The sequence below is a fragment of the Furipterus horrens genome, unplaced genomic scaffold, assembly GCF_987537825.1.
Source record: "Furipterus horrens unplaced genomic scaffold, mFurHor1.1.pri manual_scaffold_7, whole genome shotgun sequence".
Taxonomy (NCBI): domain Eukaryota; kingdom Metazoa; phylum Chordata; class Mammalia; order Chiroptera; family Furipteridae; genus Furipterus; species Furipterus horrens.
In genome coordinates this window covers 103157712-103174919 of record NW_028327177.1, presented here as the reverse complement: position 1 = coordinate 103174919, position 17208 = coordinate 103157712, and the positions used below count along the sequence as shown (strand labels likewise).

Sequence of the window (17208 nt, the reverse complement as noted above, 5' to 3'; positions counted from 1 at the left end):
TATGAGATGGACTGACTCTATAAAAGAAGCTATAGGCCTAAGTCCACAGGAGCAGAGCAGGGCTCTTGAGGACAGGACATTGTGGACAGCACTCACTCATAGAGTTGCCAGGAGTCAGAGTCAACTCAATAGCACATAACACACACAATGACTAATGAAGTTGAGAAACAAGACTAAAAAAAAAATTATCATCTCTAGAACTGGTATTAAACTAGTAACAGTGGTTGCCTCTGGGGAGAAGAAATGAGAGACTAAGTTCCAAGCAGTTAAAAGGCTTCCTTTCCATCATGTAATCTTTTGTACTGTTTGGATTTTTTGGTCACAAGCATCTTATTAACTTTAAAAACTCAGGCTATCCAACCCTCTGGGGATTCATGGAAAAGCACTATAGTACCCATGAACACCTGGAATTAATATACAGAGTTGTATGTGTATGTATTTACAGCTTGCTGAAAGGAGAAGGTCCGTAGCTTTCATCAGATTTTCAATGAATCTCTCCAGGAATATATGAAGCCCTAGTCTAGAAATGCAAGTATGTCTGGATAACCAGTACGCTATTAGCACTTGCCCTCTATTGTTCAAAGAGCCCTGTTAAAACACTACTCATAACTGTAAGGTGCTTACCACATGCCAGGTCCTGCTTGGGAAATGTGACATACACTTTAGTTGAATTCTCATAGCCACCAAAGCTTAAGAGAGGGGTGTCAGTACAGATCGCTGTCCACTTGGGCTGGAGTCTACCTGGCTTTGTTACATATCAGTACAAAGCTGACGTTGCTGGCGGGCTGTAGAATGCTTACACCTGGCAGGATCTGCCCTTTACTCTAACAATAAACCTATGAAAGCGGTACTTTTTATTCTCCCCATTATAGAGACGATGAGACAGAGGGTCAGAGTAACTCCCTAACTTGACCAGAGATCACACAGCTATCAACAGCCAGCATTTATAGCCAGCACCCAATCTCTTAGCCACCACATGATCCCCTAGCTCATGGATGCAGAGCAACTGCTCCAAACAAATTCATCTGGACTCAAAACTAATTACAAGACACCTATTGATTTAATAAATATATTTTTATTTTACAAAAATAAAGGAAAAAATTACTATAGTAGGGTTATTTAAAATAGGGCACATTGAACATAAAAGAGCATTTGTTTCAAAAAACGATCTGCAACATGACTTTTCAGAAATATACCCACTGCGTAAACATTAGGTATATGGCAGAAATCGACGGTTAATGCCTTTTTATTTATTTTATAGAACAGGACAAGTGCATTTTTAAAGTACGGTACTTCTGTAGCCATGTCTCACCTGCTCTTCCCAACAGCCCATAGAGGGAAAATGAACAGGTGTTACTTACAAGGAAACTGAGGTTCCAGAAATTACATGATTGAGACTTAATCAGCAGAATCAGATATAAAATCAGTTTTCCTGTTTTCCCACAAACAAAGCAGAAAACCTACAGAGCCCTTTGCCAGGTGTGTGGCATTTGTAAAACTTGAGACCTTGAAAAATGAGTCAAGAAATGCATTGGGACACAAGTCAAAAATCTTTCAGGTCATGGAGGTTTGCAGGTGGTTGCTGGCAAATATGACTCAGAGGCCTTAACTGTGGAAAGTGCCATCAGCATTCAGAATGCTCTGTCAGTTGTTGAGGGGTAAGAACAAGGTAATGGTATCTGCTGTGGTGGTTAACGTCACACCCTCCCAGGAACCACAAAATTGCCCACATCCTGGGCCCATGTACTAGGATTTCTGCTTCAGTATCCTGATATCCAGCTCTGACTAACAAATCCCAGAAAAGAAGAGGACGTCATGGATTTTTCTGTCTCTAAAAGCTGAGGCCCATTCTCCCTTCACTTACTCTGGAAATCTGACATTTCTCTTCTCCCCAGGGAAGCTGATGTTTGGTTTGTGTTTCCTGGGAGATCTTGGACTCTGTCCCAAACTTTTTTCTTGATCTGACAGTCATCTTTCCAATTGAGGACAAAGATCCTCAGCTGTGTCCTGGTCATCAGGGGCCAAAAAGCTCAGTGCTGTCCAGTTTCTCCTCTTTGTAGAGCAAGATATTCTCCATCAGCTTCCTTTTGGCCTCATTGATCTCGATTTTCCATGAAGTCTCTGTAGTTGATGTTCAATAGAAAGTTTTTTAAAAAGCCATTTGGACAAAAAGAATATAGAAATAAGTACTATTATTATAATTCTTAGAAAGTCAGCCCTGACTGCTGTGGCTCAGTGGACTGAGTGTCAGCCTGCAACCCAAAGGTCACTGGTTTGATTCCTGGTCAGGGCACATGCCTGGGTTGCGCATCAAGTCCTCAGTTGGGGGTGACAGGCAACCAATCAATGTATCTCGCTCACATTATTGATGTATCTCTCACACATCGATGTTTCTCTCCCTCTTTTTCTCCCTCCCTTCCCCTCCCTCTAAAAATAAATAAATAAAATCTTTTTAAAAAGATCTTAAAAAAAGAAAAGAAAGTCAGACTTGGTCACAGTCTGACTTGGGGGGTCAGGGTTGGGACTGGGGTGAACACATAGACCCTTTCTCTTCTTACTCTCTCTTTCACAAAGGAGGAGGAGCAGTAGGGACAGTCAGAGCCTGGGACATTCATTGAACTGCATTTACTAGGGGACAAAGCATTGAAGAAGCCTTCCAAATTTTTATTTCAGAAAGAAACCTCATATATTTGGTTAAAAGGTATTTTTAGAAGCAGCTGGTAAGGATGGATTCATGTTATGAAATGAGGCTGGAGAAGCAGGCAGGGAGGGACAAACCACACAGGGCCTTGCTGGTCTAGAGGAAGAGTTTTTACTTGCTCACTAAGTACAATGAGAAGCCACACAAGGGCTTTAAGCAAGGGGTAACCAGAGTTGTTTTTAAAAACCACTCTCATTGGCCCCTGGAGAAAGGACTAGTGAGGGGCCAGAGTGGATCAGGGAGGACAAAGGAAGGCTGTGCAGTCACCCAGCAAAAAGACTGTGGTTTCGATGAGTTAGGGGAGAAGGCTGCAATGCAGAGAAGCAGATGGACCTAGGAGATATTTAGATCAATGGACGGGATTGGATGACGGACAGGACACTGGAGGGAGAGGAAGGTGTGAAGGATCACTCCCTTAGGTTTTTCTCTGTGCAGTCAGATGGTATGGGAATGGCTGAATAATCAAATGAACATGTGAATGAGGGAGATGGAAGGAATAAATAATGACCTGAGTTAGGGACATATTTACAAATGAGGGTGTATAAGCATTCAGACCTCCACACACTTACCATCCTGGGGAAGCTCCGGACTGATACAGGCCTCAGAGGAGGAGTCAGCCTGCATTCCCCCGCTGGCCTCCGTCCTGCCTTCTCCATCCTCTGTGGGGGCAGGCAAAGCAGCAATCCCAGACTGGGGTGCTGCCCTGATGGACGAGGAGTCATCAAGGCTGGAATTGTCCACATCGTCCGTTTCTTCTGGGGTGTTGGAGGAAGAGCCTGTGCCCTCAGAAAGCCCACCCCAAGGGAGTGAGGCCTCCTGACCTCTGAGCCGCTCTTGCACAGCAGCTACAGAGCCATGTACCTTGAGGAGGAGAGAGACAGGATAAGTCACGAAGAAACCTTTCTGAAATCAAAAATCTAACAGATCTCTAAGGCCTCAGCAGAGACAAACACTGAAGAATCAAAGGCTTGTTGCTTTGCCTGGAAGAATAGCAACCTTCCTTTGAAAAAAGCTGAACTTTTCCCCAGCTACCCTAGCTACAGATGAGACCACATGACCAAGATGGACCAATCATAGTATCCCATTCCTCTGACTTTAATGATTGGTCCAGGATTGGGTACATGACCCAAGCAGGCCAAATCAAAATCCTTCTCTGGGATTTTCCCACTTAAAGCTTATTGAGGAAAGATTCCCCTTTCCTTTCCAGTGTCAGAACCAGACTCCCCGCCACACCCAGAAAACCCATTTACAATAGGTGAAAATGAAGGCCTAGCACAGAGTAAAGCAGAGGCAAGAGACAGAGAGAATGTGTCACAGGCACAGACACAAATAGTTGCACCTTTGCTAATTAAGACCCTGGTTCTAGCTGCCCTAGCAATGCCTGTCCTGTCTGCTGTTTGGTTAAATGAGCCAATAAATTCATTCACTCATTCATTCATTCATTCACTAACTTGTTCACATCCTCCCCCTCCCCCCATCTCTCTCTCTCTGTCTTTCTGAGTGTATATTCCTAAAAGTTTGAGTTGAAGTCTCTATCACTTTCAACTAGAAATGTCGTAAGTAATATAGATATTGTCCTTGAGAGCTTTTCTGTTTAGGGAGGTTAGGAAAATTAAGAGAAAGGCCAGGAATGTTTCTTCTTTACACACACACAGGGAATAATACATGTATATCCTTAATGACCCCACCAAATCTCATTTGCTAGGTGCCTTGCAATTTACAAAGCACATTTGACACATGATGCACAACAAGTTTCTATAGATAAAAAATTAAAAGATCAAAGAGGTTAAATTCCCTGCCTAAGGCCACCCAGCTAGTAAATTGCAGAGCTGACCACTGAACCCAGTCCTGTTTGTCTTGAAGACCATGGCTCAGTTGATCTCTCATCTTCCTGGCTTGACTGTAAAATACTGCGGCAAGGATCATTCCTCATTCCTCTTTGTATACCTAAAGTGATTTATCCCCTTTATTCTACATAGCAAATACGCCCTCATCCTTGAAGGCCCAAGTAAGTGTCATCTCTTGAAATAAATCTTCAGATTATATGCCCAATAAGTACTTGCCATGTTAAAAAACTACATTCCTTTGGAGCTAGGTACAGCCATATAGCTAGGTTCTGGCCTACAGGGTGTGAGAGAAAGTGATATGTGCATTTCCAGGGCACACCTTTAAAAGAAAGGGGGTATGTTCTCCTCTTCCTTTTAACCCCCTTTCAGTGGCTGGCATGCAGCGGTGATGACCTGAGCTAGGGCAGCCATCTCGGTCTCTGAAACAGAAGCCGCACAGTAAGGACAGCAAAGCAACAATATAGGAGCCTGGGTCCCCAATACTGTGGCACTGCCACATCAGCTCTGGACTACCTACATTCAAACTGTTACGCTAAAGAGAATATTCTGTCTCATTTAAACAACTGTATTTTGGAGTCTCTTCATTATAGCAACTTCTTCAAGAGTACTTTAACTAATACACTGAACAAAAAAATAAAATGAATGAAAAGATGAAAACTTGAATGAAAGAATAAGTGGTTGAGGGAGAGAGATCTTTTTTGAATGCACATCAGATTATGTCCTGTCCCTGCTTAAAACCCCTAGTGACTTCCTCTAAATCCTGACTGTGCCTGCACAACCCTCTGTTATTGGCTCCTCCTTCCCCTGCAGCCTCATCATAACCACTTTGTGCTCCAGACACTCTGACCTTCTTCCAGGCCCTTGACAGTGCCAGGCTCTCTCTCAATTCAGCCTATTTGCATGAGCTGTTACTTCTGCTCAGACAACTCTTTATCAGCTTACACATCACTTCCTTGGGAAAATCCTCCTCAGTGGAGCGGCTGTCATACACTAACCCAGCGCTCACCACAATTACTGTGTGATGTCTGAGGGCTCCCAGAAAGTGGAACTGGCCTTGTTCACTGATATATTCCCCAGGGCCCGGCACACAACTGCTGAATGAATGACTGAACACCACAGCACTAGAGCATAGGAGAATCACCCAGGCTTAGAACAATGACTCAGGTCCCTAGGTCTGGCCGCATCATGGTGCAAGACAATAGACATGGGGATGAACCAGGCGTCCAAAGAGCTCTGACAGAAACTCATTAGGTGACCTCATCTTCTCCTCTCTCTGGACCTCTACTTCCCTATCTACAAAATGAGAGACTTTGGCTACAGCAGTGGTATTTGATGATTTTTTTTCAGCTACCATAAACCCTTCCCTCAAATAAAATACTGAGTAATTATGAAAAGTTAAAGTGGCATCTGGTTGAAGTTATGGGTGGGGCCTACAGCTCTCCACAGTCCTCTTGCTGCCAATAGCAACCCCTGAGACACTTTTAAGGAGCCCCACTCTGCCAGACACCACTTAAAAATCACTGAGCTAAATTATTTCTAAGAGCCCTCTGAGGCAGTAACTTTGTCCTTAGAAAGACCTAGCAGTGGTCCCCAAATTTATACCTGTTACCATGGAAACGATGTTTTCATATCCTGTCCATAAGAAAATGTTTTATCCCCTGTGATGGTTGATTTCTGGGTGTCTGCCCAGCCCACAAGCTAAAGATGCTTCCTTTCTCTAGGACCTGGTCCTTTCTCCTTTCAGAGGTTGACCCCGCTGACCACCAGGTTTATATACTGGACCCTACCCCCACTCATCTTACCTGATTGGTCAAGGCCACCAACCTGACCCTAGCTAGGACAACCAGGTTCTCTCACTGACATGTTAGAATAGGGACCTGGAGACTTGGTCTTTCAGTGGAGGCAGAACCACAACATATAAATGAATATGGACACATCCTCTAACCAAGCAGATGAATAAAAAGAGAAAGGCAGCGTACAGAAAGAAGAGGAGGAATAAGGAGAAAGAAGCCAGAGTTCTGCTAACATCCAAGTGTGCGGTCCTGGGCCCCTGGGGCCAGTAGCACACTGCCCTCAGGCTCCTGAGATGCCCATATCCATATATGCCCTGGTAGTGAGTTCCAACACCTTCTGCTACTTCCAACCAAGTACAGTCCTGGTTTATGAGATCACCGCTCAGTGAAGGGATCAACCTGGATAAAGCAGATACAGGTGGCCCTGGGAAGGGAGGTCCAGCTGGCCCAGGACAGAGCTCATCTCTGGGGAAAGACAGAGTCAAGCTCACCTCCACCAGGCTGGCATTCCGCCTCCGCAGGCAGAGGCAGGCGGCTGTGGCCAAAGCCTCGGCACAGTCCTCTGGCAGCCACCCTGCTGTCTTCTCCAGGTATTTCTGGCAGATCTCTTTGGCCATCACCTTCTCCATGCCAATCTTTCTGGAGCAAGGAATTTCATGGAGGAGTAAATCCTTCTGTGGGAAAACCAGTAAAAACAGCCCTGAGTGAGCTGCAGCGGGGTGGGATCCGAACACACTTGCCCCACCCACGTCTATGACTACACCAGAACTGCAAAAACTTCTCAGAAAACCCAACAGGATTTTAAAAACAAAAGTGAGAATCCCAGAAACAAGCAAAACAGCCAAAAACTAAAGGATTGCTAAATCCCCTACATGCACAGGGCATAATACCACAGTATACTCAAAAAGTACTGCAAATGCAGTGGCTTAATCTTTCTTGGTAGGCCTCAGTTGATTCATCAGAAAAATGGAGATAATAAGACTAACAAAGAGTAATACTTGACATGGAGTAAACATCCAATAGTCTATTAGTGATAATAATTAATAGTAACAATAGCTACCACTTACATAGTACTTACTACATGCTAAGTACTTACATTAATAATTTAATCTTATTAACAATTACAGGGACAATTTCTTACAATATGAAATAAACATTTTTAGAATGTAGGGAATGAAATTTACCTTACTCACCTTTGTATCCCCAGCACCAAGAACAGCTCCTGGCACATAGTAAGTGCCTCATAAATGTTTTCACAAATTGTAGCTACTAACTTATTCTTCGGCTAAGTTTCATCTTTTAATTTGTATGTGATTTTATTGTTTTTAATAGAAGATATTCATTAAATTAAAAATAAATTTGTTGCTTTACACAGCTTTTTATACAAATACATTTACAATTTAGAAAAAAAGATTATCAGAGATTATCAGACATGTGTTGTGATAATTTGTGTCAAAAACAAGAGTCCCCACTCTGCCTCAGTTTCCCTATGCAGAAAATAGGTTGTCTGAGGATCCAATAATACCCAAATACCTGACCCCATCAGGAATTGAATGCCTGAGGACTAAAAATCTCTGGCTGGCCCTAGCCACAGAGCTGAGTTAGTTAGAGTGTTGTCCAGATACACCAAGGTTGCCAGTTCATATCCCAGTCAGAGCACATACAAGAATCAACCATTGAATGCATAAATAACTGGAACAACAAATCAGGCTTCCTGAGACTTCCAGTCAGGATGGCAGTATAGGTAAATACAGCTTGCCTCCTTGCACAACCACATCAAAATTACAACTAAACTATAGAACAATCACTCAGAACCATCAGAAATCAAGTTGAATGGAAGTCTGACAATTATGGAATTAAAGAAACCACATCCAAGTAGACTGGTAGGAGGGGCAGAGATGCAGAATGGGCTGGTCCCACATCTATGTGCGGTAAATGAAAATTTCGGAGGGATATCTCGGCAGTAAGGGCTCCCAGCCCAGAGTTTCAGTGCTGGGAAAATAAGTCCCTATAATTTCTGGCTGCAAAAGCCAGCAGGCATTCAGTTGGTGGAAGAAACTTCTGGAGTCCCAAGCAGTTTTTCTTAAAGAACTCACACATAGACTTACTCAGACTCACTCCCTCTGAGCTCCAGCACAGTGATAGCAGCTTGAAAGGCACCAGTGGCATACAGGGAGGAAATGAAGTGTCTGGCATTAAGAAGAGAACTGGGGGATAGCTTTCTACCAGACAGAAAGGTGGGCAGAGGCCATTGTCCCTTTTCTGAACCCTCCCCTTACAGAGCCACAGACCTGGCAGGAGGGTGCCATCTCTGGGACTCCATCAACCTGGCTAACACTGTTTGCCCTGCCCTGGAGATCCCCGAGATTCCGTCCAACGCAACTTAGAGGCCCTCTCCAGTGACCTTTCCATATGAATGGCTAGTCCTGGCTCATACTTCACAAATTCCTAAACCCTCTCAAACAAGAAATAGTTGGCCTCAGTGAGTCCTCAGCCCCCATATCTCTTGCTAAGTGGTCCCAGGCCCAGCACTAGCAGCAGCCAGCCTAGGTTTATTACTTGGCTTCACCTAGGAATCTCTAAGCCCAGCACAAGTAGCAGCCATCTCAGATTGCTTTGTAGGTCATGAAGGGTCGCCCTGGGAAGAACAATGATGGAGGCTGACCATGGCCTGCACCACCCAGGAAACCCCAGAGCCTGCACACCCAGGGGACAGCTACAGACCACCTCAAAGCACCACCACCCTGTCCCTGCACAGCTGATCCTCCAGGAGGGTGGCAGTTAGTGGTCAGTGGTCACAGCCAGTCCTTGAAACTGACTGGCCTGGGTATATACCTCCCATTGACCTGCCAAGAGCAATCAAGGCTCAACTACAAGAGGAGGGTGCACTCAGCCCACATGAAGGGTGCACCTCAAGTACCCAGCTTGGGTGATAGGGGAGGCTGTGCTGCAGGACCCTACAGGATACCTACTACAATAGGCCATGCTACCAAGACAGGGAGTCATAGCAGCTCTACCTAATACATAGAAACAAACACAGGGAGGCTACCAAAGTGAGCAAAGAAACATGGCCCAAATGAAAGAACAGATAAAAACACCAGAAAAAAGCTCTGGCTGGTGTAGCTCAGTGGATTGAGTGCTGGCCTGTGAACTAAAAGGTCACCAGTTCAATTCCTGGTCAGGGCACATGCCTGGGTTGCAAGCCAGCGGCAACCGATCCATGTTTCTCTCCCTCTCTTTCTCCCCCACTTCCCCTCTCTCTGAGGGGGGTGCTTTGAGGTGGTCTGTAGCTGTCCCCTGGGTGTGCAGGCTCTGGGGTTTCCTGGGTGGTGCAGGCCATGGTCAGCCTCCATCAGTGTTCTTTCCAGGGCCACCCTTCATGAAAAATAAATAAATAAATAGATAAATAAGTAAATAAGTAAAATCTTTTTTAAAAAACTCTAGAAAAAGAACTAAACAAAATGGAGATAAGCAAACTACCAGAGACAGAGTTCAAAACACTGGTTATAAGGATACTCAAGGAACTTAGTGAGGACCTCAATAGCATTAAAAAGATCCAGCCAGAAATGAAGGATACACTAATTAAAATAAAGAACAATTTACAGGAAAACAACAGTAGAGTGGATGAAGCTGAGAAGCAAATCAATGATTTGGAACATAAGGAAGTAAAAACCAAATATGCAGAATAACAAGAAGAAAAAATAATCTGAAAACATAAGGATAGTGTAAGTAGCCTCTGGGACAACTTCAAGTGGTCCAACATTCGCATCATGGGGGTGCCAGAATAAGAAGAGAAGGAATAAGTAACTGGAAATCTATTTGAAAAAGTAATGAAAGAAAAGTTCCCTAATTTGCTGAAGAAAATAGCCATGCAAGTCCAGGAAGCACAGAGAGTCCCAAACAAGATGGATGCAAAGAGGCCCACTCCAAGATACAACATAATTAAAATGCCAAAGGTTACAGATAGAGAGAGGAGCTTAAAAAGCAGTAAGAGAAAAGCAGTTAGTTACCTACAGGACAGTTCCCATAAGACTGTCAGCTGATTTCTCAAAAGAAACTTTGCAGGCTAGAAGGAATTGGCAAGAAATATTCAGTCATGAAAAGCAGTGACCTACAGCCAAGACTGCTCTACCCAGCAAAGCTATCATTTAGAATGGAAGGGCAGAATAAAGAGCTTCCCAGACAAGAAAAAACTAAAGGAGTGCATCATCATCAAACCATTATTATATGAAATGTTAAAGGGATGTATTTAAGAAAAATAAGAAGACCAAAACTATGAACAATAAAATGGCAATAAATACATATCTATCAACAATTAAATCTAAAAAACAAACTAAGCAAACAAGAACAGAGGCAGAATCATGGATATGGAGAGTGTTTTGATGGCTGCCATATTGGGAGGGGTGTGGGGGAATGTGTGAAGAGGTGATAGGACTAAGAAGTACAAATATGTAGTTACAGAATAACCATGGAGATGTAAAGTACAATATAGGAAATGGAGTAGCCAAAGAACTCATACACAAGACCCATGGACATGAACAATGGTGTAGGGATTGCTTGAGGGAGTGGGAGGGTGCTGGGTGGAGGGGGGCAAAGGTGGAAATATTGAGACAACTATAATAGCATAATCAAGATAGTGTAATTTTTTTTAATTTTAGAAACAAATCGATCTCTCCTTCTCCCCTTCTCTCTCTCAAATGAATTAAAATAATTAATTAATTTAAAAAGTAACCTCTGACAGGTTTTTAAACACCCTTTTGCATAATTCTCTCATGGCATCTCTGACCTTTAAATGTTGATCTTTTTGAAAATCATAATGGTGTTTGATGTTGATAAATCAATAAATAACAGTAGAAGCATATTGTTTACAGATATAGAGGTGACCACCATCTAAAACTTGCACAGAATTTGAAACTCTGCCAAAGACATGGGTTCAAATCCCAATTTGACTACTGATCTCACTGAAGAGCATGAGACAGCCTTAGGCATAAGACCTGGGTCCCAGGAATTCAGGTCTAATTTTAACAAGCCCCAATAAATCTGCTGCCCCCACAGTAACTGCTGATGCCAGTGACTGCCTGTGCCTTTAAAGATATCTTAGTCTGTGGCAAGAATTTAGTAACTTCTCTATGTTAGTAACTTCTCTGTTCTCAGAGCCAACTCCCCCAGAGACATCTGCAGAGAATCCCTCTCCCCTTATCCCCTAAAACTCCTGCCTTTGAAAACAAACTCAGAACTATCAACAACAGAATCTAAAAAATAAAAACAAAAACAAACTAAGCAAACAACCAGAACAGGAACAGAATCATAGGTATGGGGATCATTTGGAGAGTTATCATCTGGGAGGGGGAAGGGGGAGAAAAGAGGAAATGGTGCAGGGATTAAGAAGCATAATTGGTAAATACAAAATAAACAGGGAGATGTCTATTGGTAGACATCCAATTGGTAGGAAAGGGAGAAGCCTAAGAACTTACATGCACAACCCATGGGCATGAACTAAGCAAGGTGGGACTGCTGGAGGGAAAGGGGGTACTGGGCAGAGGGGAGCAAAAGGAAAAAAACTGGGGCAACTGTCACATCATAATCAATAAAATACTTTAAAAAAAAATACCCTGCCTGTTGCCATGTGGGCTGACACCTTTTTGGTCTCAGTCCACCTACTTGCAGCTGGCCAAATAACTTTTAAACTCATGGCCTGTTCTCCTGTCGTTTCTCCTCTCACTCTGCCAGCCCTAACAAGTCTCTTCACCTTGGCCTTAGTGTTCTCATCTGTAAAATGGGGGTGATAATAATATTGAATTCATACGGCTGGACTGCCATGAGAATTAAACGGTCAGAGAATTAAACAGTGTTGTGGTTGAGAACTCAGGATCTAAAATCCAGAAGACCTGACTCAGAATTTCAGCTCTGACACAGTATAGCTGAGCTTTCAGGCAAATATCAAAGCCAGCTTTCCTCATCTAGAGATGAACATAATGCCTCTATCAATCTCATGGGGATTCTGAGGTGATTTAGAAAAATAACTTATAAGAAGCACCAAAGAGCTGTGTGGTTATATTTTTGAAATGACACCATCATATTTATACACACACACACACACACACACACGTCGTCGTCGGCAGCCGTCCGTCTCGAGAGACGATGGTGTAGCTTCTTAAGAGTCTATCTGCACCGCCGAGAATGGCTGTGCAGTCCGACTCGGGAGTGACATGGTATCTGTCTCCTCCCGTGTTGAATCGACATCTTGCGATGACGCTGGAGTGTCCTCTCCAGTGAAGCTGAAGCTACAGAGCCTGGGCAGGGTAATATGGAGGGTCTGCTGTTGCCCATGCAGCAGACCCCCCCCCTCTTCGCAGCTGAAGGGTCCAAGGGAAAGACGGAGTCGATACAGCTTGGGTTCAGGTGCGCCGCAGGAGTTGCCGGTGTTGACTACAACGTCAAACCGCCTTAGGGACTCCGGCTCCGGATTTTCTGTCGGGGTTTACTCCCTTAGCCTTTCCCCTGAAGAGGTATGCCGCAAGGCAGCGGAGGTTTTTTGGAGTCAGAGTTTTCCTTCTCTGATGTGCCCTGACTGGAAGATCGAACCAGCGACACTTAGCTCGCAGGCCGACGCTCAATCCACTGAGCTAAACCAGCCAGGGCCACACACACACACACACACACACACACACACATATACATATATATTTAAATAGTTCTTTGAATGTACCAAATATGGGAGTTATTGAATTTATTATAGAAACCTATTTAAAGGGACTGAAATTAGCTTTTACCAATTTGAGGACAAATCCTATCTGATTGCCTGATGTGTAGAGAGAAGAAATGAGTTTTCCCTAAACATTCTAAATTCTATTATCACAAAAAAGTAATTGTTGGCTGGCAGGTGGGGATGGGAGATTAAAGCCACTCTGCACAGATGCAAATCAAACCCTGGACTGAGGCCTCATTAGCATCTGTAAAATGGGTACCCTCCTGACCCCTCGTAGCTATGAGGCCCAAAGGCACCACCCAGCCAGAAGTGACTGGTTCCCTTACCAGGAAAACTGGGCTTCGGTCATTATCCATCGCAGGGATGCCAGTGAGGACCTCAGCTAACACCTGGAGAGAACATGGAGTTAGCACAGTTTGGACACCCATGCACAAGGTCAGGTGGGAGATTCTGGACAAGAGAGAAGTTGCTTCTTGGTAACAAAGTCTGAACGCCAGGCCTGGCTCTACCATTTGCCAGCACAGACATGTGCCCAAAATCTGGAACATAAGAATATCACACTTCCTCCAAGTAAACATGCCACCCAGCTTCTTGTAGAAGGTTCAAATTAATTCATAGCAAGGCAGGGAGGATGGAAACCAAATGTATGTGTATCACCATCAATTATATATATACACACACATATATACATTTATATGTATATATATAAACTATATGCATATATGTGCATATATAATACAGTTGTTCATATGGAAAATAATAATAAATAATAATACAAGAATAAACTCTGTTTTGCATACTCACAACTGTAAACCTACTTTTGCCCCACCCTGTATAATATATACATAATCTATATTTATATACATATACATACTATATATTTTAAAGATAATTTCATTTAAAAACCCATCAGAAATGGTAAGCAGGAACTCCTATGTCAATCTCAGGGAGGAGGAATCCATGTGCAATCATGAATTCTATGCAGAAAATCTCAGCACCATCTATAACACGTTTCATCCATATGCCTTTATTGACATTATTTGTTTATTAATTCATCCACTCGCAAAAGGAGCACAGGCCTGAGCCAGTGTAAGCCACCACGAAATGGACAAACCATTATATGTGTCTTAGTAAACAAGAAACCTGCTTTGAATAGGAATTCTTGGCAGAGTTAACATCATGATGGTTAAAGCCTCTATAGTCAGACAGGCCTGGGTCCAAATTCTCACTTTGTTCCTTACATGTGCAGGTAATCTTTGGGCAAGAAACTAAAATGAGCCTGTGCCCTCATCTGGCAAATAGAGACCTAGCAGTAGTGAACAGAAGGGAGTGTGTACCACACACTTCGTGTTAAATCTTTCTTCCACAACTACTCTAGAAGCAACCCATAGTAAGTTCCCATTTACTGCCAAGAAATCCTTGGCTCCAGAGAAAGGGCCCACTGGGTTAATAAGAGACTGGCAGTGGCCAGGAGGGGGCAGCAGTGGGCACCCCTGCAGCAAGTGGACAGAAGCCAATGGAAAAGGGACCTCCCACCAGCACCTGCCAGAAAGGAAGGAGAAAACAAGGGGAAATAAACATTTCCTCTGCCTCTTCCACATGGCAGGCTCTATGCTGGGCCCTTTACAGAGGTCATATAGTGCTCACCAAAAAATATATTGTGAAATGCAGTGTTCCCCATAAAAGAAACCAAAGTTCAAAATCATACCTTTAGTCAATGGCAGGGCTGAGAAAAAGTGCAGGGAGCCAGTGGGCACTGAATGAATGAGTGAATGAATGAGCAAGTTAATTGTTACACCAAGAGCTGAGTTAAAAAGTCAAGAGTAAACAAAAATCAGGAATGAGGGTATGAAGGTAGGAATAATAAAACAAACCACTATAATACTAATAATCTTCATATGTGCAGAGCACTATGCTAACTAGTTTATGTATACTATCTTATTAATCTCCATATGTATCGTTAAGAAGACAAAACTGAGGCCCAGAGTTATAGGTGGTGTACCCTACCTTAAATGGCTGAAAATAACAGCTGGGACCCAAATCCATGCTCTTGAGCTCTGCACTACAGTGCCTGGTAGTTTTAGGATTAAGTCCCACCAGGTCTTAAAGAGCTCCTGCTCCTTAAAGATCTCCTGCTCCTTTAAGACCTGGTTGAGCCCTGCTAAACTTCAGTGAAACACTCAGTGGGGCTGACAGGGGCAGGGAGATCAGAAGAGCCCATGAGCTGGGAAACAAAAGGAAGTAGAATCTGACATGGGATGTTGAGCTGAGGACAGAAAGGGGCTCAGGAGCAGGGCATAGTAGGGGAGGTGGACAGACAGGAGATTGTGGTCAGAGAGAGGAAGTGCAGAGTTCAAGGCTGGAGAAGAAGAGAGGGGGCAAGGTCCAAACTACAGTTGTTTGCTCTTGGCAGAGGTCAATCAGAGACTGTCACTTTTCTCAGCCAGCATTTCCCAGACTGGATTCCATGGGACACTGATGCTAAGACATACATACTCAGAGAACAAGGTTCAATTATCAAATTAATTTGGGAAACACAGCATACTGTTTGCCCAGGTGTGGCAAATTCACAATTAACAGATTAAAGGCTCATTATCATATTCAAGGTTCTGATTAATTGTATGGTAAAGAGATCTCCTTGACTTTGCTTAACCCAGATTTCCTATTTTTGCCCACCAAACCTTTAAGCACACCAAACCTACAGAGATCTCAAGAAATTGGTGTTCTGCAGAAATGTACACTGGAGACTAATATTTCCAGACCATGAGCTCTGGGGGGAGGGACTGTATTTTAGTTATATTTGTAGTCTACACAAATTCTACACACAGTATGACAGACAGGGTGGTGGTGAGGATGAGTACATGGATAGTTAATGAATGAGTGGCTGCTGGGTGGCTGGATGAATGGATGGATGTTGAATGAATGGTTGGATAGATTATTGTAAAGATGGATGGATAGGTGGACAAAACAGATGGGTGAACAAACAAGGATAAACACAGCTAAATAGAAAATTAAATGGCTGGCTGGATGGGAATCAGGGAAGTCAGTAGATGGTATCTGTAGCCAGCTATAATCTGGACACTCAGAAGTGGCTTTACTTCAAGGGCTGGCAACTTTTTTCTTTAACCAACTACATAGTAAATTTTTTAAGCTTTGTAGGTCACAAGTCAAGTCTGTCACATATTGGTTTTTTTTTTTTTTAATTATTATTCAATCTTTTACAAATTTAAAAACTATTCTTAATTATAGGCCATACAAAATAGGCCATGAGCCAGTTCTGGCCTGTGGACCGTAGTTTGCCAACCCCTACTGTACTTTGATATAACATATCTACCAGCCTCTGTTATAGCCCATGCTTACAGAGGAGCCATGGAAAGATGAGTTTAGGCCCAAGTCTCAGCAGAGAAGGAAACTTACTATTCCACAGCTGAAGACGTCCACTCGCTTTGTCAGCTGTCCCACCTTGATGAAATCATCTGGCAAATATGCAGCTGAGGCCTGGAAAAGGTGGGTCTTCATCATAGTGTATTTTGACCTTTTGTTGACAGGACACAGGTGAGCCACTGGATGAGCCAGCATGGGGGTGAAGTTTTGATCTAGCAAAACATTGGAGCTGTGGAAAAGAGAGCAGAATCTTCTCATTTTGGGCTGGACAAGAAGAGGTTGCCATGGAAACTCTTTTGGGAAACAACTTAGCAGTGAATAGTGTCGGCCGCAGAAAGTTAGGGTCACTGAAAACCCTCAACATGGAGTTTATGAGCCAGTCCTGATAGGGAAGCCCACTCCCACCAGCAAATGAAGATGGAACTAAGATTAATCCTGCTGCCTCAGGAATGTCATCTGGCGTGGCCAAATTCCCACGGCTATCCTAATTGTCCACCCCAATCAACTTCAGCTGGCTAAGCCCATAGGCTGTGTCAGCTCAGCCCCTTCCGAAGCTGTTCAGACCCCCAGCTCTGGCCCAGCTGACTCAAGTCTAAATGCCAGCATTCTTGCTCTGACTGGTGTGGCTCCTCAGTTGGTTGAAGCACTGTCCCATGGACCTAGGGATCATGAGTTTGATTCCCAGTCAGGACATGTGTCCAAGTTGTGGGTTCGATTCCCGGTCAGAATGCGTGCAAGAAGGTGACCAGTCAATGTGATCTTTCTCTCTCTTTC

At 43.6% G+C, this 17208-nt stretch overlaps 1 protein-coding gene across 1 annotated transcript in view; it reads right to left on the bottom strand.

Annotated features, from left to right (window-relative positions):
• Positions 1–1055: 1055 nt before the first annotated feature.
• The window catches only part of IRAK2 (interleukin 1 receptor associated kinase 2), a 58338-nt gene continuing 42185 nt past the window's right edge, over positions 1056–17208 (bottom strand). Inside the window, exons 9-13 of the mRNA XM_090284160.1 lie at positions 16468–16663; positions 13377–13439; positions 6833–7015; positions 3271–3562; positions 1056–2121 (exon numbers count right to left, since the gene is read on the bottom strand). Of these exons, the coding sequence (XP_090140286.1) occupies positions 2015–2121; positions 3271–3562; positions 6833–7015; positions 13377–13439; positions 16468–16663 (841 nt within the window). The 3' untranslated portion in view covers positions 1056–2014. The remainder of the gene's footprint in view (positions 2122–3270; positions 3563–6832; positions 7016–13376; positions 13440–16467; positions 16664–17208) is intronic.